The sequence below is a fragment of the Ictalurus furcatus genome, chromosome 5 (genome assembly GCF_023375685.1).
Source record: "Ictalurus furcatus strain D&B chromosome 5, Billie_1.0, whole genome shotgun sequence".
NCBI classification, from domain to species: Eukaryota; Metazoa; Chordata; class Actinopteri; order Siluriformes; family Ictaluridae; genus Ictalurus; species Ictalurus furcatus.
In genome coordinates this window covers 8,235,054-8,262,570 of record NC_071259.1, presented here as the reverse complement: position 1 = coordinate 8,262,570, position 27,517 = coordinate 8,235,054, and the positions used below count along the sequence as shown (strand labels likewise).

Genomic DNA, 27,517 nt, shown 5'->3' with positions numbered 1-27,517 from the left:
TGTATACGAGCATGTAGATCTTTTTCTGGGAACAATATGTCGCTGAGGTGATTATTTGGCCAGTCCAGATTTTTAAAAAAAATTTTCCTGAATAAAACCAACTTTTAAGTATATTCATGTTGGACATTGAAGATGAGGTTAGGAAAAGACTCAGCATTATTTAGTTACAGTAAAACAAGACAAAAGCCAGATGTACTATGTTGTGTGTGCCTGTCATGTACTAAACTGGCATAGAAGCCATGCATGTTGTTGCCAGGTGTACAGTTTTCATACTGAATTAACCTACTTTTGAAATTCCCGTATATTTATTTATTTATTTGTTTATTTTTATGTGTTTGTAGATATTCTTTAATATGAAAAATGTCTAATAATACCTGAGCATTTAAGTAAGAGCATTATTTATTTATTCTACTTATCTGGCAACCCTGGCCATAGCATATACAGTCAGGTCCATACGTATTTGGACAGAGACATAAATTTTGTAGTTTTGCCTCTGTACACCACCACAATGGGTTTGAAATGAAGCAATCAAGATGTGATTGAAGTGTAGACTTTTAGCTTTAATTCCAGGGGTTTATAAAAAATATTGCATTAACCTTGTAGGAATTACAGCCATTTTTTTTTTCAGAGTCACTCCATTTTCACAAGCTCAAAATTAATTTTGAAAAAGACAAACTAACATAATCATAAACATTAAGATTATTTTTAATACTTGGATGCAAATCCTTAGCAGCCAGTGACTGCCTGAAATCTGGAACCCATGAACATCACCAAATGCTGAGTTTCTTCGCTCGAGATGCTTTGCCAGGCCTTTACCGCAGCCGCCTTCAGTTCTTGCTTGTGTGTGGGTCGTTCTGCCTTCAGGTTTGTCTTCACTAAGTGAAAAGCATGCTCAATTTGGGATGAAGTCATCGGATATTTAAGAACATTTCATTTCTTTGCCTGAAAAAGCTCTTGGTTTACTTTTGCGGTATGTTTTGTGTGTCATTATCCATCTGTACTGTGAAACACTGAGCCTGTAAAAATGGAGGGACTCTGTAAAAAAAAATTACTGTAATTCCTAAACAGTTAATGCAATATTTTTTTAAACCCCTTGAATTAAAGCAGAAAGTCTACACTTCAATCACATCTTGATTGAATCATTTCAAATCCATTGTGGTGGTGTAGAGGCAAAATTATGAAAATTGTGTCACTGTCCAAATACTTATGACCCCAACTGAAAACCTATACATCAAATTCCTCAAAAAAAATATTTTTTTAAATAAAATTCAACACAATAAGCAATAGTTTTTACTATTCCTTATGCTCACCGTTACATGGACTATGTAGTAGTTTAATTGCATAGTTTTCATTATGACTGCATAAGAAATTGTAGAATTTTGTTTCTCTGGTGCAATGCGGTTCAGAAACAGAGTCGAATACCTGAAGCGCTGCAACTCAGCGAATCTACATAAGAAAAAAGGGAGCAACAACGTTGGAAACCTAAGCTGTGATTCTAAAATGATGCTCAAACACTTGCTTATGTGAGAAGGAACAAATCTGTCATGGACAACTGGTTAATCATATGTACAGAATATTACGAGCAAGACAGGGGATGAAAATGAACGACAGGGTTAAGTCTGCACAGAAATGCTGTCTCGTTCAAAACTCGCCAGTGACGCAATTACGCATCGAGCATGTTACATTTTCACCCACAAGTGATGTAAGGGTTGCTCCTGGCAGAAGAACAGACACATCGCCATGACTAATTATTTAATCAGCTGTTGCAAATTGCTGCTTTTCGTTTAGCTTTAGGAGGATGCACTGTGTGTTTTGCACCCTAATATGATATCCATACTGCAGTGCAAATGTGGCATCAATGCTATCAGGGCAACGGGGGCGAGCTGGCATTCGACCTGGCACTTTCCAAACTGCTGGGGTGGTGACCCGGCACTTCAGGCAATAACAGACAAGTCTGACGCGGATGAAAAACATTTCTCCTAAAGGGGATAAAGGCTTAACCACACTTTGGCACTCACTGGCGCTTAATAATCGTGTGTTGAATCAACATCGCTAACTGTTCAATCTTTTAAAGTAACAAACGCACATATTCGGCATTCTGAATCGGTTCCTCAAATGACATTCTTCAAATAAAGTCAGTAAAGCTTGCTGGAAAAACGTTTAGAGAAACACTACAGTGACGAACAGCCTGTTGCAAACTGCGAACATGTCTTAGCGCTAGCGAGCATGAATTAGCACTAGCTAACTCTGTGAAATCTTTTTTTTTTTTTTTTGGCTGTTATTAGCTGCCTGAGAAGTAAAATGCAAAAGGAAGCGTATGGGGTTGGAAAAACAAAACAAAGCAAAACACCTACTCTGATGTTCATTAAAGGGTGTGTTGTGGCCTGTTATTGCATTATAATCAGCAGACCCTGGCTCCATGTAGCACTAAAAGCAAAATTCATGGTTAGTCTGTATGCTTTTTACAGACAAATGACAGATGTACCTCTTCTCTCAGACAATATTTTTGCCCCACCACTTCTGGAGTAGTGGAACCACTCTTAGCATTATATCAATAATTAAGATAGCTACCACACTCTTCTACAGCAGTTCCTTGGTCAATTTCTCAAAAAAAAAAAATACAACAACAAAAAAAGTAGTGAGTGATATCAGTTCTAAACCAAGAAATGTGTGATCTCTATAGAGGATCAGTGACGTATCAGCTGTATTAATGCCCCGTAATCCTGAGCTTTTTGACGGCTCTACGGTCAGCCATTTCCGCCATTTCACAGTGGCGATTAGTAACTCGTGCACTTTGCAGTAAGCAGGAAGTCCCAGGAACAGTTTCGTGTGATGAGATTGAACGTGAATTGCTCCTAATTTGTGAGAAACGCTTCACAAAGAATTCGAAATCGTGCATATTTGTATATAAAGCATGCACTTTGTTTATTTCTACACATGGATTAAATGACTACTGTCACTGCTTACATGGCCAAGCGATGATAAAAATGTTTGGACAAATTCATAGGACGTGTTTGTGGGTGTGTACAGCAGGTGTCCTATCATCTCCACAAGCTGAGTGTGTGTGTGTGTGTGTGTGTGTGTGTGTGTGTGTGTGTGAGGCAGAGCATGAGGAGGGGATGGTGTTTACAAAGGAAGAGATTTCCGGAATCTCTGATTAAACTCTAGGGGCTGCGTCCCTTTCCTCTGACCACCCATCAACAAACACTTCCTCACACACACACACACACACACACACTCTGTCACACCAGTTCTGTCGACAAAATGCTTATAATTACAATACATTCCTTTATTTCTAACCCTATTGACCTAGCATTAGACACATATGGGCAAGATGTGCACACACACACACACACACACACACACACACAAACACACACACACGTATTTACATTCACACACGCATTACCATCAGCTATGTGCGCATCAAAACAGGAACACATTAAATGACATTCCAGCAAAATCAAAACTGGAACCGAGTAAACAAGTACACCCCCCCCCTCCCCCCGCCCCCACCAACACAAACACACACTCACACAGACACACACACACACACACTCACACAGACACACACACAATCATAATCAAAATCAAAACTTTCCATTTCTATCCACAAGTATTGTGCTTGGTAAAGCCCGGCCACATGAATATATCAGTTAGTTTCACTGTATGCAAGCATTCTGTCCACATACATGCAGAAACACACACACACACACACACACACACTCCCAATCAGCCAAAAGCTTTCTGGCTTACACCTCAGACGTGCCATCCTCCTTCCCTCCCTCCCTCCCTTCCTCCCTCACGTCCTCATCCCCCTATTCTTCTGCAGGAAATAAACACCCCTAGACCTGGCATGGCACTTCCTGTCAGGCCTCCACAAGATTCCCGATGTATCCGAGCCCACAGGTTTCGCACGTCTGTGCGACTTCCTGATGCGTGTGTGCAAACACGTGTGTGTAAGCAGTTTCATCTCTGATTGCGCAGCATACTTTTATGATGTGATTACAGCCACGAGAAACACATGTGAACTGCACACACACACACACACTCACACACACACACACACACACAATGCCTTGTGTCAGCTGGACAGCAGAGGTCATATAGAGCTGGGTTGCTGGTGTCTGCCATAATCCAACTCTTTGATGTGTGTGTGTGTGTGTATGTGTGTGTTAATTTATAGGGCTCTATTTTCATGGAACGTAGTGATTTAACACCAGCATAAACCAATTTCTCCCCCTCGTTCTTACCCAGTTGCTATTTTTGAGTGCCGCAGCAGAGGGTGTGACATTTGAAATCTGACATTTTACCAAGAACGTGTCTGCCACATCCACACCCCAGTGTCATCACTTACGGCCTCATTTAGCACTTGTGTTGTAATAGGGCAAAAAACAAAAAAAAGTTACACCATTATGGATTTGGATAATGTGCACACATGCGCATGCATTGTTCTTAGGAATTAGCTAATTTCTGCAGAATGACCCACAAAATGTATGTGTGTGTGTGTGTGTGTGTATGTGTGTGTGTGTGTGTGTATGAGTAAACAATTGTTAATGGTTACCTTAACCTACATTATCATATATATATATATATATTTATAAAATGTACAATACATCCTACACACAAGTATACTCACCAGCCACTTTATTAGGAACACCTGCACACCTCTCATTCATGCAATTATCTAATCACCAAATCATGTAGCAGCCGCTCAGTGAGGAAAATCATGCAGATACAGGTTAAGAACTTTAGGATAACCATCCGAATGAGGTACAAACGTGACTGGTCAGAGTGTTTCAAGCTGACAGTATCAGTGAGCATGTGCCCATTGTAGCCTCAGCGTCCTTGAGCAGGAATGAGCAGGTGTACAGGTGTTCCTAATAAAGTGGACAGTGAGGGTATTTGCATCTTGTATATACATCCCCCACATGCACTCACATTGATGATGAGTGTAAGAGGTTCCCCGGGATGATGCTTGATGAGTTTCTCTTTGTTGGCCGTGTAAAACTGAGGGTCTTCCACATACTCGAACTGGAAGTAACCTGCATTAGGCTCCTCCTCCTCATCCAAGTCCAGCTCAGACGAGGCGTGGCCATTTCGTCTGTACAAAATCCCATTCAGGTCGAACTGAGCCATGGCCTGCTGCGACTGGCTGGCTGCCGGCGAGTGGCATAATATGAGATTGGGCGATGCAATCTTGCAATCCTGCCAATCAGAAAGCATGCTCGGGTCACATGGGATCACTGGAATAATTCATATACAGTATGAACAATAACAGTAAGTTACCTCCCTCAAGTTGTTTACCTTCCTATAACAGAATCAATAATAACAATTATTCATTCTGTTAACAATACACCGAATAGCAATACACCAAGCATCCTGTTCAAAAGTTTACACCCCCCTGGCTCTTAATGTTTCGTGTTGCCTTCTTGAGCATCAGTGAATGCTCGCACCTTTTGTAATAGTTGTGTATGAATCCGTCAGTTGTCCTCAGTGTGAAAACATTGGAAAAGGGTCAAATATGCAGAAGATGCTACAAAAGCAAAGAATGTGCAGGACCTGGAGGATTTTTCTGAAGAACAGTGGACAGTTTAACTGCTCAGGAGAAACAAGGGAATCATGACTCACAACTATAACAGAACATAAACACAGTCGCTGATCATCCAGGTAACGACACACAGTATTAAGAATCAAGCGTATGTAAACTTTTGAACTGGTTCGTTTGTGTAAATTCGGTTAGTATTGTGTCTTGTGGACTAGATGTAAACATCTGTTATGTGAAATAAATGATTCAGGGCAGTACTAAATAAAACACAAAATGATATTTTTTATGATCCCTCTTATTTAAAAAAAAAACATTTTGCAGATTCTGCAAGGAGTATGTGTACTTTGACCACAACTGTAGCTTGTCATGTTACCGAATTCCTCTGTACTAAAGACTTTCCCATGTCAGAAAACTTAAAGTAACAATTCTTCCCTATTACAAAATACTGCTCATGGAAATCCTCACTATATCAACTACAGCACATTTTTTTATTAGTTAAATAACAGCACGCTTTTAGAGTAGCCATATACAATTCCCTGTGAATTAGCTGTTGGAAAAGATCAGCACTATGCTGTTACAGAAAATCAATGAACACCTTCTGACCAATCAGAGCTGAGGATTTAACAGAGCTCTGATATCATGCTGAACAACGATCAACACAAACAGAAAGGTACTTACTGATTGGCCGATTCCCACCATATGCATTTTAGCTGTCTGAACCAGGTCAAAGCTTTGACCAATCACAGAGATTTTACGCCCGCCACTGGAAAACACACGCACACACACTGGAGTCACTGGAGTTAGCTGATTAGAAGACTGTTTTAACGTGGCATGTGTGTGTATCTCACCTAAGGTAGCTCTTGTTAGGTTTTACAATGCTGATGACGGGGTTCTTTTCATAGTAGAACACGCTGCTAAGTCTCTCGCACGGCCTCTCGTCATACTCCACACACACCGTCACATTCTCAGCGAGGTCGGGCACGGCGGGCGGCATCACGCACTCGATGATGTCATCGGACAGCCTGAGAAACAAAAGGGGAATACAGTCAGTACGGCTGATGAAGTCGTAGTGACAGCGTAATAGAGCTGGAACTAGTATGGAGGTATTGCAGTCCGTGTTCATGAGCGCCAAAGCAAAACGCACATCTGTCTCACACCCACCTATCGATCCCTGAACGCCACCATATTTACCAAGAGGGCCGGCTATGTCAAAGAATTTTAATAGGATGCTGTAGCACAGTTTGAGTGATGATTTGATGATGAACCAAATGTTTATTTACTCTGTTAATAAAGCAAAACATTTAATAATAATAATAATATTAATAATAATAATTCCAAGTCCATGTTAAAATCTTGGGTATCTCTCGTAAACCCAAATCCAAGACTCGATCGCTGACTCGATCACTGATGTAAAGACACAACCATGCCCGGAGTACAACATCTTCCCAGACCATACGGTATCCTGTATTTTGTATTGTGCTACCTTTAAATCTTTAAAGCTTCGTTAGCTAGTGAAGTCCTTACTTAATGCAACTATAGTCTTATAAGTCCTATAATCTCTCATCATAACATTTATATTTGTGCACAACAACAAAAAAACTGTGATGTTCTCTCATTGCATATAAAGATATATAAGAGAGATATGCATAAGATATATATGATATCTTTATTTTCGCTCAGTGTTTATGTGTTTAAATGCAATGTTGCAAACAACTGCATGCTGTTTAAATCTCACATCATATCCATTTTCTGGACCGCTTGTGCTATACAGGTTCACGTTGAACCTGGAGCCTATCCCAGGTAGGGGACTCCATGGAAAAAGGGGCCAGACCACCGCAGGGCACAATCACTGGACTCGGGGAGGAAACCAGAGTACACAGAGGAAACCCCCAAGGCACGGGGAGAACATGCAAACTCCGCACACACAAGGTAGAGGAGAAGGGATTCAAACCCCGGACCCCGGAGGTGCGAGGCAAATGTGCTAACCACTAAGCCACCGTGTGTCCCCCAAATAATATGGTATGATACAACACTATTTTTTATACTTTATAACTCGCTTCTTTCTCATTAGCACTAACAAACGCATGCTCACCTGTCGATTTTACAGTCCTGAGTGGAGTTAATCTTGACTTTAACAGTAGACCCAGCCTCGAGTGATGCACCTCTGATGGTGAGTCGGGTTCCTCCGGCTATAGGGCCACGTATGGGGTTCAAATCACTTAGCCTGGGCTCCTGTAGGGTGTAAATACAAATACAACGTGAATCTATTTTTTTGTTGCATCATGCACAGCTTTAGTTGCAACCAGACGCCATGAAAAAAACAAAACAAAACAAAACGAGGAAAAACCTTCCTATTTGTATCTGTATTTGCATTTGTTTTAAGACACATTGCCTGTTCCTTCCGCATAATGTATTTCTATTCGGTTCCATCAGTACCGTCTGAGAAATCCTTGAATTCTAGCCAAACATTCTGTTCACACCATTTGCTTTCATTTTTAAGCTGTTGTGATGCCATATGTTTCGAACAGTAACACGTGGATGCTCCTGACAGTGTTACTTCTTGCGGTTGTTTCATGCCTAACCCTCTGATATTGACTTCATTAATGAAAAGCTATTCATGTGGGTGAATTCTCAGCTGAAACTAATTGATCAAAAGGTGCTCATTCTAACGTGCTCTCGTTTCTGTAGTGACAGCTTGCTCAAGAATACTTACGTAATAAAATTTCCCTTGAATTACACACTCCTACTACACAGTTCCGTCCAAAAGTATTGGAACGACAAGGCCAATTCTATCGTCTTTGCTACACGTTGAAGACGTTTGGTTTGAGTAGAAAAGAAGAAAGCAGAATTTCAGCTTTCATTTCCTCACCTTTACATCTAGATGCGTTAAACAACATAGAACGTGGCGCCTTTCATTTTGAACCCACAGTTTTCCAAGTATTAAAATACTGGAACATACTAAAAAAAATATTGGAGCATGTGACCAATACAGTAGGTGTTTATTGTCACCCAGGTGTGTGTGTGTGTCCTGTGCAAACGTTTGTTTGAAGAATTAATAGCTGTGAATGTCTACGAGCCCTAGGTTTCGCCTGGGAAGACTGCATTTATTGTTTGTTAAAAAGGATAAACCAAGATGAAGATCAGAGAGCTGTCTGTGGGAGAAAGCTGAGAAAAGAGGGGAAATCTACTAGAGCTTCAGTATACTGACTGAAGCCCATAAGTTCATAAGGACAGGTTGTTAGCTCTGTACTTTGTACATCAGTGAACAGGGAGCATCATAAGACCACCGCTGAGCAGATATTATCAGGGTGGTGTTTCACTGTCAGTGATACTGAGGTGTTTCATAAATCCAGTAATGCTGCTACTACAATGTCAGCATCACTGCTGTGCTGAGAATGATCCACCACCCAAATTATATCTGCTCAGCGGTGGTCTGGTGGTTGTCTGTAGTAATCACACCTACCCTACGCATATGGTGGATAAAATCCTGGAAGCTTGGAAAAAACAGTGGAATAATCCTTTAAGTAAATGATAGGATAAGAGATTTGTAATCATTTAGAAATCTCAGAAGGATCCTGAGTGGAGCGACCACAAGAAGAGAAGAAAAAACTTCTAACGTGTGTCTGTGTATGTGTGTGTGTGTTTGTCTCTGTGTGAGTGTGTATGTGCGTGTCTGAGGCATCGCTTTAATCCAATAAAGAAAGGATAGATCTTGATCAGTCCTGCTGGTCTGGTCTGCCGCTCAAAATCAATGCGGCGTGTAGAGCTCATGCCAAGGGTACAGATGTGCAAATATAACACACACACACACACACACACACACACACACACACACACAAAGTCAAAGAATCAAAGAGGCAGCTCAAAAACACACGCATTCAACAGGCCCCATTCAGACATACAAACATGAGGGGCACCCAAATAGACAAATGAGGTCACTTCCTGTTAGAAAGAGTTTGTGTGGGGTCGAGGACTTCGGGGTTCAAGCAGCGGACTTTGTGGACTTTTGTCTTTGTGTATTTGTGTGAATATGTAAGCACAGGTCAAGCCGGGGATGTAAAAACAAATAAAATGTGCAAAATGTATGAAGAGAGAGAGAGAGAGAGAGAATGAGAGAGAGAGTATGTGTGTGTGTGTGTGTGTGTGTGTGTGTTGTTAAGGCAGATGTTTCCTGAGCTTGGGTAGAACATTGAACATTTGAGGAAGGAGGCTTGGAGGCTCACATCCTTTTTTTTTTCTTTTGAGAGTGCCTCTCTCTCTCTCTTTCTCTCTCCACCTTCCTGTAGACCTCTCTCACTCCATTGTCTCTAAGCATATGCTTTATATTTCAACATGAGCATAATCACAAGCTGACCTAATCATGAATTTACTTTAGTTAATCATGTGTGCTACTATTAAACACACACACACACACATGTGTGTGTGTGTGTGTGTGTGTGTGCAGGAATACAGAATTCCTGCACTCAGAGCAAATTGATGTAGGGAAACACAACATGACTCACTTTAGCCACTAGCCCACATTTGAAAAGTCGCGACGATTCAACACAACAACGCCAGAGAAATTCCCTCTGACCCACACGTTCCAACTGAACTGATCTCAGATCAGACTAAGCTTCCCCACACGGATCAGGAGCAGCACAGCGGGACTGATCTGGAATCAGTGTTCTTCGTGCAGTCAGGGAAATTCCGCAGGTTATGTGGGAACTTTTTCATGCGGAGAGAAGAGGTTCGAGGTCGGTGTTTTTGCTGGCTCGGTTTAGCGAGTGACAAAACTGCTTATAGAGCGAGATCTGTGGAGAGTGCGTCACTGCCTCCATCTCTCTCTCTCTCTCTCTCTCTCTCTCTCTCTCTCTCTCACACACACACACACACACACACACACACACACACACAATGGTGAGAACTGATTTCTTTCGTTGCACGATGATTCCAACATGCCAGCATGCCTGAATATAATCAGCATCTGTTAGCATTCAACACACACTGGAGCCTCTCTCACACGGCGCTAAACACATGCAGAGAGACAGACAGGCCAAGAGAGAGAGTGAGAGAGAGATGGGACAAGTCTGCCAAGGCCTTCGACATGGATGAGAGGAAGTGGAGAAGAACAACAAAGTGTGATGATGATACGGACACCAGGGGTGAGGGTAGATAGATAGATAGATAGATAGAGAGAGAGTAGAGATATAGAGAGAGTAGAGATATATAGAGAGATATATAGAGAGATATAAAGAGAGTAGAGATATAGAGAGAGATATATAGAGATATAAATAGAGTAGAGATATAGAGAGATATAAAGATAATAGAGATATAGAGAGAGATATATAGAGATATAAATAGAGTAGAGATATAGAGAGAGATATAAAGATAATAGAGATATAGAGAGAGATATAAAGACAGTATAGAGATAGTAGAGATATAGAGAGAGTAGAGATATATAAAGAGATATAGAGAGATATATATAGAGAGAGATATAAAGAGAGTAGAGATATATAGAGAGTAGAGATATGGAGAGAGATATAGAGAGAGATATGGAGAGAGTAGAGATATGGAGAGAGATATAGAGAGATATAGAGAGAGTAAAGATATATAGAGAGTAGAGATATATAGAGAGATATATAGATATATATATAGAGAGAGAGATATATATATAGAGATATATATAGAGAGATATATAGATATATATATAGAGAGAGAGATATATAGAGAGAGACACATATAGAAAATACTTACCACATAAGAGAAGTCTTCCCTCGAGGAACCCATCGCAGTTTCATTCACTTTGACGTGCACCTTGTTTTTCACTTCGTTTAATGAGGCTCCTGTCATACACACCAACCTGAAACACAAAAAATGAAAAACATGCTAGAACACTGGACAGAAGACATTTTTCACCTCGCGCCTCTTTGTTTTGTTTTTTTTTAAACAAAATATTAAATGATTTTGCTTTTGAATTTCTTAGAAACCTAGTACACAACACCAAAAATGTATCAAAACGGACTAGCAAATACAGCAAGTGTGACATCTATCTCCATAAAATACATTAAGGAAATACAGAAATATACATTATAAGAAGGGACTTGAGATTTCAGTTGGTGAGAGTAGCGTTAGCCTTGGGGTGGATAAAAGCTAACACTGAGTCATGAAGACAATCACGCTGTCTCTACAACTGTAGCACAAATATAAACCTGCTGTTACATTCTCCCTGTGTGTTAGTGAGAGCTTAATACAGCTAAAGTGGCATGAACAATCTGTTTGCAAAATGCTGGATAGAAATGAGTTCATCAACATACTGCTACGTCTTTCTTTTCTCCCTGATGAGTCAGTCTGCTGTTTGGAAGCTGTTGCCCTCTTTATGAACTGTTTGCCAAAACAAGGTGGAAGGATTTCTAACTGTAAAGCAGTAAGCTGTAAGCTTTTTTTTTCTTTTTATATATATATATATATATATATATATATATATATACACACATATATATTAAACCGGTTTACACGATGTCACCATGTGAAGTCTTTCCTTGCAAACAGAAATACAGAACACAAAAGAGGATGTTTCAGTAAATAATAATTTAACTACAAATTAAATTGCTGTGGTGTCACTTCAATCATGTGACCTGCATGACCCTACATATGCACCCCAATAGACAACGTGAAGATGGTGAGCTCCATTCATAATAACAATTTACACCGATCATCCTGCTCAAAAGTTTACATCCCCCTCACTCCTAATGCATCAAGTTGCCTTCTTGAGCATCAGTGAACGTTCGTGCCTTTTGTAATAGTTGTGTACGAATCCCTCGGTTGTCCTCAGTGTGAAAAGATGGAATTCATATAGGCACTACTGGAAAGGTGTCAAATATGCAGAAGATGCTGGAAAAGTAAATAATGTGCAGGACCTGGAGGATTTTTCTGAAGAACAGTGGGCAGTTTAACTGCTCAGGACAAACAAGGGACTCATGAACAACTATCACAAAAAATAAAAACAGTCATAGATCATCCAGGTAACGACACACAGTATTAAGAATCAAGCGTATGTAAACTTCTGAACTGGTTCAGTTATAAATTCATTTATTATTGTGACTTGTTGACTAGATGTAAACATGTGTTATGTGAAATAGCAGTACTAAATAAAACACAAAATGCTTTTGTTTTTTACGATCCCTTTTATTATTATTTTTTATTCTTATTAATAATAATAATAATTGTAGTTATTAACATTTTGCAGATTCTGCTAGGTGTCTGTAAACTTATAACCTCAACTGTACATTTGGAGGATTAAAACCTACTCAATCCCTCTAGCCAAAACATTTAGAAGATCCAGAAAACCGGTACCGAAAATAGACCTTTCAATAGCTTTAAAGGCTACATGAGAGGTTTTTTAAAATTGTAATAGGAAAATGTCTCAAATAGTGCATAAGTATGCAATTTCAGACACAACATTAGTTTGTTTATTCAGTTAAGGGCGCAGTGTGCTACACTGCGTTGGCATTGTACCATGTGGACACTTAAAGTGTTAATCTGAGGATGTGCACATGCTATACTCGAAGCGATCACAGAATACACGCAGCAGCCATCTTGTGTATGTGTAGTTAAGTATAATTGAGCCTTAAGTTGGCTAAATAGATCTGTCATCAATTGTTTGGACATTGTGTTCCATGCTGTTTATTTCTTCAGCATGTAATGATAATGAGTCTTTATTAATCACATGTACATTACAGCACAGTGAAATTCTTTTCTTTGCATACCCCAGCATGTCAGGAAGCTGGGGTCAGAGCGCAGGGTCAGCCATGATACAGGAGCAGAGAGGATTAAACAGAGCCTTAACCACCAAGCCACCACTGCCCCATATCTAGAATTTTCAGCTCAAATTTTAGTTCTAGCTAGGTTAGTTCACGTTTCAAATTAAAATGTGAAATTAGACATGGATTATATATATACATATACATCATATTCCAACTTTCCATTTCCTGTACCACTTACTCTACACAGGGTCGCAGGGAGCCTGGAGCCTATCCCAGGGGACTCAGGGCACAAGGCAGGGGACATCCTGGATGAGGTGCCAAGCCATCACACACTCACACACCCATTCATACACTACGTTGGTGACAATTTCCCTTTGGACCAGCGGAGGAAACTGGCGTACCACCATGCCTCCTATGTATATCATATTGACTTTCATTAATGGATAAATGCCAGTCTAATCATACATTATGGTGTAGTATGCTATGTTCTTCTTGAATATTGGTTTCTGTAATACAACAGGTTTGTTGGCTCTGATTTGTTGCCCCTCTGAAGGCCCTGACTCACACATTATTATTACCAAAATGTTTAGATTTTTTTTTTTTTGTGTGTGTGTGTGTGTGTGTTCTCACTCACAAATTTATTTCATTTTGGAAAAAGTCCAAGAAAGTCATATACAGATGTGCGTAGAGCGAAAAGGAATAACAATAGTGCTAACAAAAATAATAATAAATTGTGGGGGGAAAAAAAGTCGATCGTGTTTTGGATAATGTGCCCTGAGCACATACACACATGGGACAGTCAAAGAAGAGAGAAATGGCTATTTGTTTTAACACCCTGAAATTGCGAATAATTAAGATTTAATGACATTAGTCCCCAATGCACTGAGCAAGCACTGAGTTGGATATGTGTGTGTGTGTGTGTGTGTGTGTCTGTGTGTGTGTGTGTGTGTGTGTGTGTGTGTGTGTAACATTTACATAGCTGCATGTAGGGGAATAGCCATGTTATTTAGTAATCCACTAGAGTACCATGACTACTGTTATGTGCGCACGCACACACACACACACACACACACACTCATACACAGGTGTGCCTCATTTAGTCAGGTGGCAAATAGCAACTATATGCTGATTGACTGGAAGGTGCACCCCCACCAGACCCACCCACACACACACACACACACACACACACACACTCATACACAGGTGTGCCTTATTTAGTCAGGTGGCAAATAGCAACTATATGCTGATTGACTGGAAGGTGCACCCCCACCACACACACACACACACACACACTATGAGTGTGTATTATTTATACAGACATGGGAATCTCCACTGGGATCACTGCTGTACAGAAACACCAACTCATCATGCTGAGTAAACTGCGCAGCCAATCACAGGGCTGCTCTTGCGGTGACCTCCTCAGTGGAAAGAAATATGAGAGTCTGAATGGCTCAGGCCCTCGAGGCAAGCTGTCAGAGTTGACGGGATGACAGAGAGGTTAGCGCTGCCTCGTCTTCAACTTTTTCCTACAGTGTGTTTTGTTCCTGTGATTTGCAGAATCATGCTGGGTTCGCAATACAAACTTTTTTGCTCAATGCTCAGATTTGAGCTTTCCTGTCTCGACGGTTCACGTTCACGTGTGTGTAAAAGCTGCTTTAGACATCCTGAACAAATCAATTCATCAACTGCCAATGAACCTAAACACTTACTGTTCCAGTCTTTTTGTTGCCCAACCTTTTTGAGACGTGTTGCGGCCATCAAATTCAAAATGACCTTATTTTTTATCTTAAAACGGTACATTTCCTCAGTTTAAACATTCGATATGTTTTCTATGTTCTATTGTAAATAACATATGGGTTTATGAGATTTTCAAATCATTGCATTCTATTTTTATTTACATTTTACACAGCGTCCCAACTCTTTTTGGAATTGGGGTTGTAGTTACATTGAAGAGACAAGTGACTTCCTGTTATCACTTACATTATAGCAGCTACTCTATAAAGTCATTCCCTGACCAACCTTTTTTTCTTTTAAACAAGAACTTAGAAGGTGCAAAAGTCCTAAAAACTTCCTTGTGGCAGAAAAAAAAAAAGACTGTTATGATGCACTGATACTGGAGACTCCTTCCTTAAATAAATAAACCTTACAGAAACGTCACCATTTCAGTGATTAGTTTTCGAGTTTTCTTTGTTAAATAACAGCACGTTGTCTAATTCGTTTATAAAAGTTAGTAGCAGCGCTTACGGTTCTAGTCTCCTGTTGGGCCCTTAAACCTCTTTTAACCCTTTCTGCTACAGAGTCCAGCTTCCTAACAAGCAGAACTGAACTCTCCTGTGCTTTTATACTGTATAATTCATATGTAAATGTTTATATATCAACAAAATGACCAAACAGACTGCCGCTTTGCTGTATAGATGATTCACAGTATCACATTCAAGATCAATGAGACTCATAGACAAGACTTTGTAAAAATAACAATCATGTAGTCATGTACTGTACACGCCCCTTTATTTCCCTTAGCTGTCACAAACTTATAACTAATAACAGCTGAATGCTAACGGTCCCATTGGCTACCGTTTACTATCAACACTAGTTGGGGTCCGACAAGACTGACACACTGAAACGGTGGGAGCTATTGCACACATATAACAAATTACAAAATGAACAGACCAATGATTCATCACGAAAATGTTATCAAGTCATCCATAAAAATGTACCTACTCTGATTACACATATTTCCTCTCAAACATTGTAATCAGATTACGTGATTCAGACTAGCCTGTTACTACCAAGCACTGGCCATGAACAACATTCGCAAGGCAATCCATCATTGCAGCAGCAACAAACTACATCTTGCAGCACAGTCTTTCATCATAAAGATCATTCGCTCTAGAGCTCAGCTCCAGTTTGTGTGTTGTACATGATTAAGGCGAGGAAATGACATGCGCTGATGAAAAAGGCCAGATGTAGTGGTTTTGCATATAAATAAAAATAATCGGACACGTGGCTAACACTGGGTAATGACCAGAGTGACACGTACGCACGTGTGACCTTGCGTACACGGCCATAGGATACTATCCATTCAGAGAGGATGTACGAGAGCAGAGCACTGAAAAACATCTGCTACATTTCTTTCACAATTTATACATTTTCCTGTCAATCAGCAAGGTGGAGTTGTCACCCTGAGCAAATAAACGAGCACTTTCCACCTGGGTGGATGTGCATATAGGTTTATATGTGCTTGTATCAACCGTGATCACCTTGCAGATTAGTAAATTACACTGCTATTCATCCCACTGGCAGCTGTGTAAACACACCAAAATACAATAGCTTACTAAACACTGTGATCCCGCTGTTACACTGTACACTGTAGATCCTTGGCTCAAAACGTTCTGCTTGGCTCTAGATGTATAGATATCTATATATCAACAGTTAATAACTTCTGTTCGATACAACAGAATTGACATTTTAAACTATAATGATTTCCGATAATGAATGGTTCTCTGTTGCTCATAAGTTCCTGTTTACACATTGAGCACTTTTTGACTTTATAGAATACCGTATACAGAGAAATGCTTTATAATATCACACTATTCTGTGTCACCCACATGAGGATGAGTTCCCTTTTGGTTGGATTCTTCCTCATAATGTTTCAGGGAGTTTTTCCTTGCCTCGCTCATTAGGAATAAATTTATATATTTAAAAATGTATATCTGCAATTTATATACAGGTGCATCTCAAGAAATGTGAGTATCGTGGAAAAGTTCATTTTTTTCCCCCATAATTTAATTCAAAAAGTGGAAATTATATATTACTCATATATTCTAGATCCATTACACATAAAGTGAAATATTTCAAGCCTCTATTTGGGTATAATCTTGATGATTACGGCTTACAGCTCATGGAAATCAAAAATCCAGTATCTCAAAATATTAGAATAAAAAGTTTATAATACAGAAATGTCGCAGTGTCGCATTCCTAGTGTCAAGTCACTCCTGAACTAGAGGCAACGTCAGAAGCGTCTTACCTGGGCTAAGGAGAAAGAGAACTAGACCAAAGTCCTCTTTTCAGATAAAAGTAAATTTTGCATTTCATTTGGAAATCAAGGTCCCAGAGACTGGAGGAAGAGCGGAGAGGCACAGAATCCAAGTTGCTTGAAGTCCAGTGTGAAGTTTCCACAGTCAGTGATGATTTGAGGTGCCATGCCATCTGCTGGTGTTGGTCCACTGTGTTTTCTCAAGTCGAGAGTCAATGCAGCATCTACCAGGAGATTTTAGAGCACTTCATGCTTCCATCTGCTGACAAGCTTTATGGAGATGCTGATTTCCTTTTCCAGCAGGACTTGGCACCTGCCCACAGTGCCAAAACTACTAGTAACTGGTTTGCTGACCATAGTATTACTGTGCTTGATTGGCCAGCCAACTGGCCTGACCTGAACCCTATAAAGAATATTGATGCAGTAATTTGTGCAAAAGGATTAAAGCCCTGACCAAGTATTGAGTGCATAAATGAACATACTTTTCAGAAGGTCGACATTTCTGTATTATAATTTCTTTCTTCTAATATTTTGAGATACTGGATGTTTGATTTCCATGAGCTGTAAGCATCAAGATTAAACCAAAAAAAGGCTTAAAATATTTTACTCCACGTGCAATTAATCTAGAATATAATCTAATCTAGAATATATATTTCATACAAAACGAAACTTTTCCACGATATTCTAATTTTTTGATATGCACCTGTATTTCTGTAAAGCTCCTTTATGACAATGAATTGAATTGAATTAGTCAAATGCTAGCAAAAAAAGTTGTTTCCCTCTCAGACCATTGTTCATTCTTTATAAGATGTCATGAAAATACTTTTCGCTGCTTGATCGCTGGATGCATGCCTCTCATCTTACTAGTTCTTGGTTCCAGACCAGAAAAACCAATTACACGTTTTACAATGTAATGTATTGTTTTTTTTGTTTTTTTTAAATGCACCATAAGCATGGTGGACTTACTCGACTGAGACAGTGTAGCGATGTGGCAGCAGCTGGCAGGACACATCCCCGATAGAGACCTTCACTTCCTCTACCCTGCGTCCCAGGTTCTTCCCCTGCACTGTGAGAAGAGTTCCCCCACTCAGTGGACCACGCAGAGGAGTAATCTGGTGGAAAACAAAACAGGAAGTGAAGGTTAGCAATACAGTTTAACACATACAGTGAGGGAAAAAAGTATTTGATCCCCTGCTGATTTTGTACGTTTGCCCACTGACAAAGAAATGATCAGTCTATAATTTTAATGGTAGTTGTATTTGAACAGTGAGAGACAGAATAACAACAAAAAAATCCAGAAAAATGCATGTCAAAAATTTTATAAATTAATTTGCATTTTAATGAGGGAAAAAAGTATTTGACCCCCTCTCAATCAGAAAGATTTCTGGCTCCCAGGTGTCTTTTATACAGGTAACGAGCTGAGATTAGGAGCACACTCTTAAAGGGAGTGCTCCTAATATCAGTTTGTTACCTGTATAAAAGACACCTGTCCACAGAAGCAATCAATCAGTCATATTCCAAACTCTCCACCATGGCCAAGACCAAAGAGCTCTCCAAGGATGTCAGGGACAAGATTGTAGACCTACACAAGTCTGGAATGGGCTACAAGACCATTGCCAAGCAGCTTGGTGAGAAGGGGACAACAGTTGGTGCGATTATTCGCAAATGGAAGAAGCACAAAAGAACTGTCAATCTCCCTCGGCCTGGGGCTCCATGCAAGATCTCACCTCGTGGAGTTGCATTGATCATGAGAACAGTGAGGAATCAGCCCAGAACTACACGGGAGGATCTTGTCAATGATCTCAAGGCAGCTGGGACCATAGTCACCAAGAAAACAATTGGTAACACACTACGCCGTGAAGGACTGAAATCCTGCAGCGCGCGCAAGGTCCGCTGCTCAAGAAAACACATATACATCCCCGTCTGAAGTTTGCCAATGAACATCTGAATGATTCTGAGGACAACTGGGTGAAAGCGTTGAGGTCAGATGAGACCAAAATGGAGCTCTTTGGCATCAACTCAACTCGCCGTGTTTGGAGGAGGAGGAATGCTGCCTATGACCCCTGGAACACCATCCCCACCGTCAAACATGGAGGTGGAAACATTATGCTTTGGGGTTTTTTTTCTGCTAAGGGGACAGGACAACTTCACCGCATCAAAGGGACGATGGACGGGGCCATGTACCGTCAAATCTTGGGTGAAAACCTCTTTCCCTCAGACAGGGCATTGAAAATGGGTCGTGGATGGATATTCCAGCATGACAATGACCCAAAACACATGGCCAAGGCAACAAAGGAGTGGCTCAAGAAGAAGCACATTAAGGTCCTGGAGTGACCTAGGCAGTCTCCAGACCTTAATCCCATAGAAAATCTGTGGAGAGAGCTGAAGGTTCGAGTTGCCAAACGTCAGCCTCGAAACCTTAATGATTTGGAGAAGATCTGCAAAGAGGAGTGGGACAAAATCCCTCCTGAGATGTGTGCAAACCTGGTGGCCAACTACAAGAAACGTCTGACCTCTGTGATTGCCAACAAGGGTTTTTAAACCAAGTACTAAGTCATGTTTTGCAGAGGGGTCAAATACTTATTTCCCTCATTAAAATGCAAATCAATTTATAACATTTTTGATGTGCGTTTTTCTGGATTTTTTTGTTGTTATTCTGTCTCTCACTGTTCAAATAAATCTACCATTAAAGTTATAGACTGATCATTTCTTTGTCAGTGGGTAAACATACAAAATCAGCAGGGGATCAAATACTTTTTTCCCTCACTGTACAATAAGACAGAGCTGAAACTGCAGAAACCTAAATGGCTTAAAGTGAATCCTTTCATTTAGACATTGACCGAAAAGAGTCATATTAAGAGTCATACATATTTTTAAAAGGTTTCACTCCAAAGGTTTAATCCCACACAGCAATTTCTGTAGTGAAACTGTTTTGTTACAATGGCTTAGGACTACATTTGCTATGATAGCTTTAACTTGCACTCAAGTCTCCATCAGTGAACAGTTGCTAACTCATGTTAAAGCTATAATCAATTTCCTGGTTACACAACTGCACTTTTTGACCATATAGTTATGGAAGGTTCCCTTTTGAGTCTGGTTCCTCTCAAGGTTTCTTCCTCATGTTGATATAAATTTCAAATTTATATCCTGAATTTATATATTTCAGTGAAGCTGCTTTGTGACAATGTCCATTGTTAAAAGCGCTATACAAACAAAATTGAGCTGAATAGTGTATGCATGATTGCTGTATAAAAACCTATTGAGATATTAAGCATCATACTGTTTTTACATCCATTTTTAGTTACATGTAATGTTGTGCAACGTCCACTGGAAAGGTAAGTTGATGTTATCATTGCATTTTCACAGCTATAAAGTCACTTCCTGACTTTCTCTTAAAGGGTTAGGTTTAGGGTTAGGGTTTTGTCTTATAAAGTTGGTTTATAAGACAAAAATGCAGTTTGTTTTAGGAGAAACTACAAAAACCTCAGACTGTTACAAAGACTCCTTCCATAAGTAAATAGTAAATATACGTCTCCTTGCAGAATGCGACACCATATTAATGACTACATTGCAAAAAAATTAATAAATAAGTAAATAAGGCATCTTAGCAGCTGAAAATATCTTGAATCATTTTTTAAAAACTTGTTTCAAACTTTAAAGTTTCTTATTCTATTGGTAAACTAGAATATTGAAAAACGATCTGCCAACAGAACGAGACAATATCAAGCTTGAATTCGTCAAAATGTTATTAAGTACAATCTTATATTTGGTTTATTATAATGTTATGAAAGGAAATACTAACTAAATATAACTATATTCAAGGTATTTCCACTTGCTAAGATGCCACTTTGTATAGTGTACACATTTTTCCTTGTTAAAGAACATCTGTTTATTATTATAATTATTATTATGGTATGTTCACCATACAAATCCCCATGAATTCACCATTGCTACAGAAACGATAGGCTTAACATTTGAAAATTTACAGCTGAAACTTCTGCCCAATCAGATTCGAGTATTCAACAGCGCTTTTCACTACTATTAATATTTCACTACTTTTCCAGAGCAAGGTGGTGGTTATGTGTTACGTAGATTGTAGCTTTACAACGTCTCGGTTTCTGTCTGATGGCGCATGATGACCACAAAACCTTCTGGGAAGTGAAAGCGATTGATATTATTTCATACTACATTTCACCAGTGTTGGAAATTTGGATAAAAGTGTTTAAGCTTTGGTTTTTAAGAAGATTCTTTATATTTATATTAATAGGTATGTCTATTTATATAGGTCTTAATCTAACGCCTTTGTTGTTGTGACAGCTGTACAGTTGAATTTGTATTATATACAGTAGTTTACACATACAGAACAATACACATGTTGTAGATAGAGATTGGGTTCACAGTGCTAGAGTTTTATGCTAAGAATTGAATAAAAATGCAAAAAGGAAAAGGAGGATAAAGAGAAAATGAAGAAGAATGGGAAAAAAGTCATGTGCTACATCATGCACTGGAGAAAGAAAGTTTCTTCCTTTGTTTCTTGATCCGTTTACTTTCACAACCCATTTGCAGCCTCTTTTTTCTTTCTTCCTCATCTACCGTCACGGCTTACACCCTCGCCATCACTCTACTAGCGTGTTTACACGTGTCACTAAAGTGAGTCTATTTTTAAAGGCCCTACAGCAAGGGGGGAAAAACGGGACTCGAATCGATTTCTAGTAGCCAGCGATTTACAGAGGAAAACATATGCAGTGCTCGATACACCCTGTGAAGGAAAACACCGGAAAGTTCTACAACTTTTTTTTCTCCTTTTTTTCCCCCAGCTCACAGTGCATAAAAGCAAAATTGTCATTGTGAGCCATGGATGACAAGGTGGAAAGAATCCACTGCAGCATTTTTATGCAAGGAAAGAAAAACACCTCAGCAACACACACACACACACACACACACACACACACACACACACACACACACACACACGAACACACATACAGAGAGGTCTGCTAACACTCCCAGGCTGGTAATTATCGCTGTATGTCTAATGCGTCCCCAGAGCACTTCTCTCCAACTGCTATTCTTTTCATTTACACTCCCTACTGATGTGAAACTGAGCGGCAGAGAGAGAGAGAGAGAGAGAGAGAAATTTCAATATTTGCAAGTCAATTCGTCAAGCTTCTCCTTGTTCAATCAAGAACAGATTGATTTATTTAGCACTTCCATTTATTTCTTCACTGCTCTTCATCTCGTCATCCATTTCCCTCTTTTTTTATTTCGCCCGTCTATCTGTCGATATTTTGAAGCTGAACGTGTGAAAACTGTAATCCTGGTGCCAGAAATGTCTGGCCACGGTTGTGCAATCCAGCTCTGCAAAAACACCCCGACTCACAAGAAAGTGACAACGCAAACAGGAAAAAGGCCCTAAATCATCTGTCTCTCTCTCTGTCTGTGTGCGTGTCTCTCTCTGTCTTTCTCTCTGTCTCTGTCTTTCTCTATTCCTCTCTCTACATATCTCTGTCTTTCTCTATTCCTCTCTCTACATATCTCTGTCTTTCTCTATTCCTCTCTCTACATATCTCTGTCTTTCTCTATCCCTCTCTCTACATCTCTCTGTCTCTGTCTTTCTCTCTCTCTCTCTCTCTCTCTCTCTCTCTCTCTCTCTCTGTGTGTGCATGTCTCTCTCTAATTTGGTTTATTCTAATTTGGTTTTGTTTAGTTGAGCTGGTCTGAAACAGACTGTTAGATGTTGGTGGGTTTGTGAGTTTCAAAGCAAGCTGACAGAGAGGACTGGTTTTAGGGCTTAGCTCTTGGGTTTTACATGCTTCATTTTGAAGTGTATTAGGGGAGATAATATATCTAAATAGTAGTGTTGTGTCCGAGTCCGCCTTTGTCGAGTTCGTGTCAAGACCAAGTCCTTAACTAATCGAGTCAGAGTCCGAGTCCAAAAGGGGCTGAGTTGACTTAAGTCCGAGTCCTTAATGGTCGAGTCTGAGTCGAGTCCAGAAAGTAATTCAATTGAAAAAAGATCTGAAATTGCAATTATAAACTCAACACTGAGCTGTTAAATTAATATTTTAACCTTCACAAACCAATGGCAACATAAATGTCACTACATTTACATCTTGTCATTGCCACTGAATATTTTTATTTCATGTCATCAGCACCTCAACTAGTTTCCTATCAAAAAATGGTTTCAAAGAAAAAAGGGCTTATAGAGGTATACGTAGAACTTTTATTATATTACAAGTGTATGAAAATACAAATTAAGCTGTTTTGTTATTGTATCACACTATATTATGTCCTCCAGTTCGAGTTGACATTTCAGTGATTTGATGCGTCTCCCTCACAGTTATATAGACTGAGAGAGAGAGAGAGAGAGGACAGAGTAGAGTTACATTTAGCAGCAGGTCATAACAACAAGCTTCATGCTTTATTACTGCTTTTAATCTGTCTATGAATGACAACAAACTCATTTCTGAACACAGCTCTGTTCTTGTAACTTTTTTCATTTTAATTCCTAAAATGAAAAGAAAAAAAAAATCCATATCAACAGGGTTTATGATATTTACTACATTATTGAAGTACATTTCACATTTTACGTGAAATTCAAGACTGGAATCACCAAATGCTAATGTTTAGGGCTGGGCAATACGACTACGAGCTTATTTCACGATAACGATACGTTTTCTCAGGTCAGTCTATCAGTAGTATTCAAGTAAGAAATTGAATAAAGCAATTAAATGTATGACATATACAGCTGTATGACATATACAGTGATTCTTACTAAATTTAGTGAAGTTATTCAGTCAAATGAGTGAGTGAGTGATTTTCTCTGTCTTTTGATGTTTGATTAACATTAATGACACAACAGCAGGTTTATTAGACTGCTGTCACTTTAAGACCTAATGCACAGATCCAATATACTGTATTGACACACCTCTGATATTTACTCCAACTGATGACATTTACTTAAGACATAACCGACTGTGTTTGCATGAATACTCGGCCAGACCTGCGTTTTGACATGATGTGTGTGTATTTATTTGACCGTCCAAGCGTAATAAGCCTCTATAAAGAATTCAACTTGGTACTCGCACGATGAGGTGGCTTTCCGTGTGCGCGTTTCAAGCGTGGCAGGTAGACATTCAATAATTTATAGTTATCTTAATTTTATGCTGACATCCCACCATGCAAAAACTCATTTCAGGGCAGTAGCTCCACCATCCCTGCAACCCCATCTCACCTATATATATATATATATATATATATATATATATATATATATATATATATATATATATATATATATATATATATATATATATACACACACACACACCATTAACCCATTTAACCCACCACAGGCAATCGAAAAGTTGCTGTTGAAAACTTGCAAAGCTGTTGTTATTTTTTTTTGACCCTTATGAAGCAGGGTACACTTTAGTGTAGTCTGGGGTGAAGTGTGGTTTGACACTCTGACATGCATTAACATTGCAGTGATACTGAAATACAGCGGTACACTGAACTCATGGATGAACTGAAGAGAGATAGAGAGAGAAAGATCGAGTTTAAAGCCCTGATAAAACTTATAGGTCTATTCAATTCAATTCCATTTTATTTGTATAGTGCTTTTTACAATCGACATTGTCAATCGACATACACAGGATACAGCTAGCAGAAAGAGAGACCAATCAGGATACGCTCTCCGTCACTTTCTCGCTCTCGTCACTCGCTCTCTGCTCCTACTGGTCTCTTGCTCGCGCAAAAAAAAAATCGATTTCCAGATTATTGTATGTAATTTGCGGCCGTCAGGGAGCCGCCATCGGGAGACTCCCAGAACTTCCGGCAGAGATGGGATGTCTGTTTATGTTGCTATTTCTTTTTTTGTTACACATGACGTGGACTTGACTGTACTCTGAAAAATTCCAAAATCTCCAAAATGTCCGAGTGCGTGACAAGTCCGAGTTTGTCATAATTGGACTCGAGTCCGAGTCCAGGATCGAATACTCCAACTCTATTAAATAGATAATAATAATAATAATAATAATAGGAATTCTTTGGTGTGTTTGTCCCATCCAGAGTAGTTGGCCTGACAGAGTGGGCCCCGCACATCACATCCACAAAGAACTATAGGCATAATAATACTGTCACACATTTTACACCAGATTGTGACGGGGATGTCTATTTGGGTAAATTTCCCTTTCTCTTTTAATGCGTTCACTGCCAGACCGAAGCCACCTGAAGCTCTGATTTTTAAGCCAAGGTAGTCGTTACGTAGAGAGTGTTCTAGGGCATATTGTTTCCCAGAGTGAATCATAGTGTTTCCCAGAGTGAATCTGTGCCTGGTTTCCTGTAATCTGGCTTGTTTTGTTTGTTTTTGGAAAATCATTAATTTATTTGTTGTCTGATTAACTGTCAGAGCCCAATTGTGACAGTAGTTGAGTAGTTGAGACAGTCTCTCTCTCTCCCTCTCTCTCTCTCTCACCACATACCTGTGTGTGTGTGTTTTGGGTTTTTAATGAATATTATTATAATTAAAGGTGATACAATGGATGTGAGAGATTCACTAACTTGCGAGTATGAGTGAGTTTTGATGTCAGTACTTATTATGTGAAGAGACCGTAAAACTGTACACACATACACGTGTGAGAGTGCACACACACACACACACACACACAAAAAAAGAGAGACAGAGAGAGAGAACTAGCTCCCGTCTCCCTCTACTTGATATTCTGGGTTGTCCAGACAGGGGGATTTATGCAGAGCCATTCTCACTAATAAAACACTCAAACCAGCCACATACACATACACACACACACACACACACACGCATGCACACACACACACACGCACCTCTTTTAAACAAGAGTGTGTTAAACAAGTGTGTGTACTGTATTTAGATGTAGTGGAAAAATCATTGCCCAATAAGAAACGTGACGTCTGTCGATGTGACAGATTGCTGACGAGATATTAACCTGGCACCATGGCATCCTAGCTGATAACGCGTATGCCTAGAGGAGTATGTGTCAGTTCTGAGCAACCAAAACTGACATGGGCTGAGTTTCCCAAGGTATTGCAAAGTTAAGCTTATCTTACACAGGAGAAAGAGTGTTCGCTGTGATCCTCGCTCTACCGTGTGCTTTGTGCTGCGACGCTTTTAGGAAACATGAGCGTGATGTTTTTGAGTGAGAAGTCAGTGCCTGAGGTTTAGTGGTTAGCACGTTTGCCTCGCAAACCACCTCCAGGGTTGGAGGTTCGACTCTCGCCTCCGCCCTGTGTGCGTTGAGTTTGCATGTCCTCCTCCGGTTTCTCCGGATACTTCGTTTTCCTCGCCGAGTCCAAAGGCATGCGCTGTAGGCTGATTGGCATTACCAAATTGTTCGTAGTGTGTGAATGTATGTGCGATTGTGCTCTGCGATTGGTTGGCACCCCATCCAGGGTGTCCCCCGCCTTGTGCCCCGAGTCCCCTGGGATAAGCTCCAGGCTCCCCGTGACCACGTTTAGTGTAGCGGTATGGAAAATAGATGGAAAATGAAATAAGATAAAAAGTCAAGTTTAGGAGTTTATATTTGCATACTGGTGTAGAGTTTGTGCTCCAGGGTCTGTGCAGAGTTTCACCAGGTGTAAATGAGTGTGGGAGTGTGTGAAATCACTCCACACTTTCCTGACATTTATTCGCATTGTGTTTACTGTGAACAGGTCTTTAAGTGTGTGTGTGTGTTTGTGTGTGTGTGTGTGTGTGTGTGTGTGTGTGCGTGTGTGTACACGTGTGTATGGGGACTTTGTGGACATTTGTCTTTGTGTATTTGGCATTTGTGTGTGTGTGTGTGTGTGTGAACAGTATATGTGTGTGTACAGTATGTGTGTGTGTGTGTGTATTTGGAGACCTGTATGCGTCTAGTTACTTGTCTGAGTGGACATGCACATACAGTGTCTTGCAAAAGTGTCCACACCCTTAAAAGTAATCAAATGACTCTTGTGACAAAATGTTGCTTGCATAAGTATTCCTTCAGACTATCACTTGGTAGAACCACCTTTTGCTGCAATAGCAGCTTTACGTCTTTGGGGTAAGTTGCTGCCAGCTCTGCACACTGTTTGGGAATGATTTTCACCCATTCTTCCTGCGAGATTTGCTCCTGGTTCTTGTGCTGGTTCTTGCCATTTTTTAAACAGTGCCAGAGATTCTCAACGCTGCTGCTG

General features: G+C 39.9%; 1 protein-coding gene across 1 annotated transcript in view; it reads right to left on the bottom strand.

The window, feature by feature from the left end:
• The window catches only part of plxnd1 (plexin D1), a 114,335-nt gene that overhangs the window by 35,724 nt on the left and 51,094 nt on the right, over nucleotides 1–27,517 (bottom strand). Inside the window, exons 13-18 of the mRNA XM_053624587.1 lie at nucleotides 18,293–18,438; nucleotides 11,282–11,387; nucleotides 7,641–7,780; nucleotides 6,397–6,570; nucleotides 6,227–6,311; nucleotides 4,942–5,208 (exon numbers count right to left, since the gene is read on the bottom strand). Coding sequence (XP_053480562.1) covers nucleotides 4,942–5,208; nucleotides 6,227–6,311; nucleotides 6,397–6,570; nucleotides 7,641–7,780; nucleotides 11,282–11,387; nucleotides 18,293–18,438 — 918 coding nt within the window. The remainder of the gene's footprint in view (nucleotides 1–4,941; nucleotides 5,209–6,226; nucleotides 6,312–6,396; nucleotides 6,571–7,640; nucleotides 7,781–11,281; nucleotides 11,388–18,292; nucleotides 18,439–27,517) is intronic.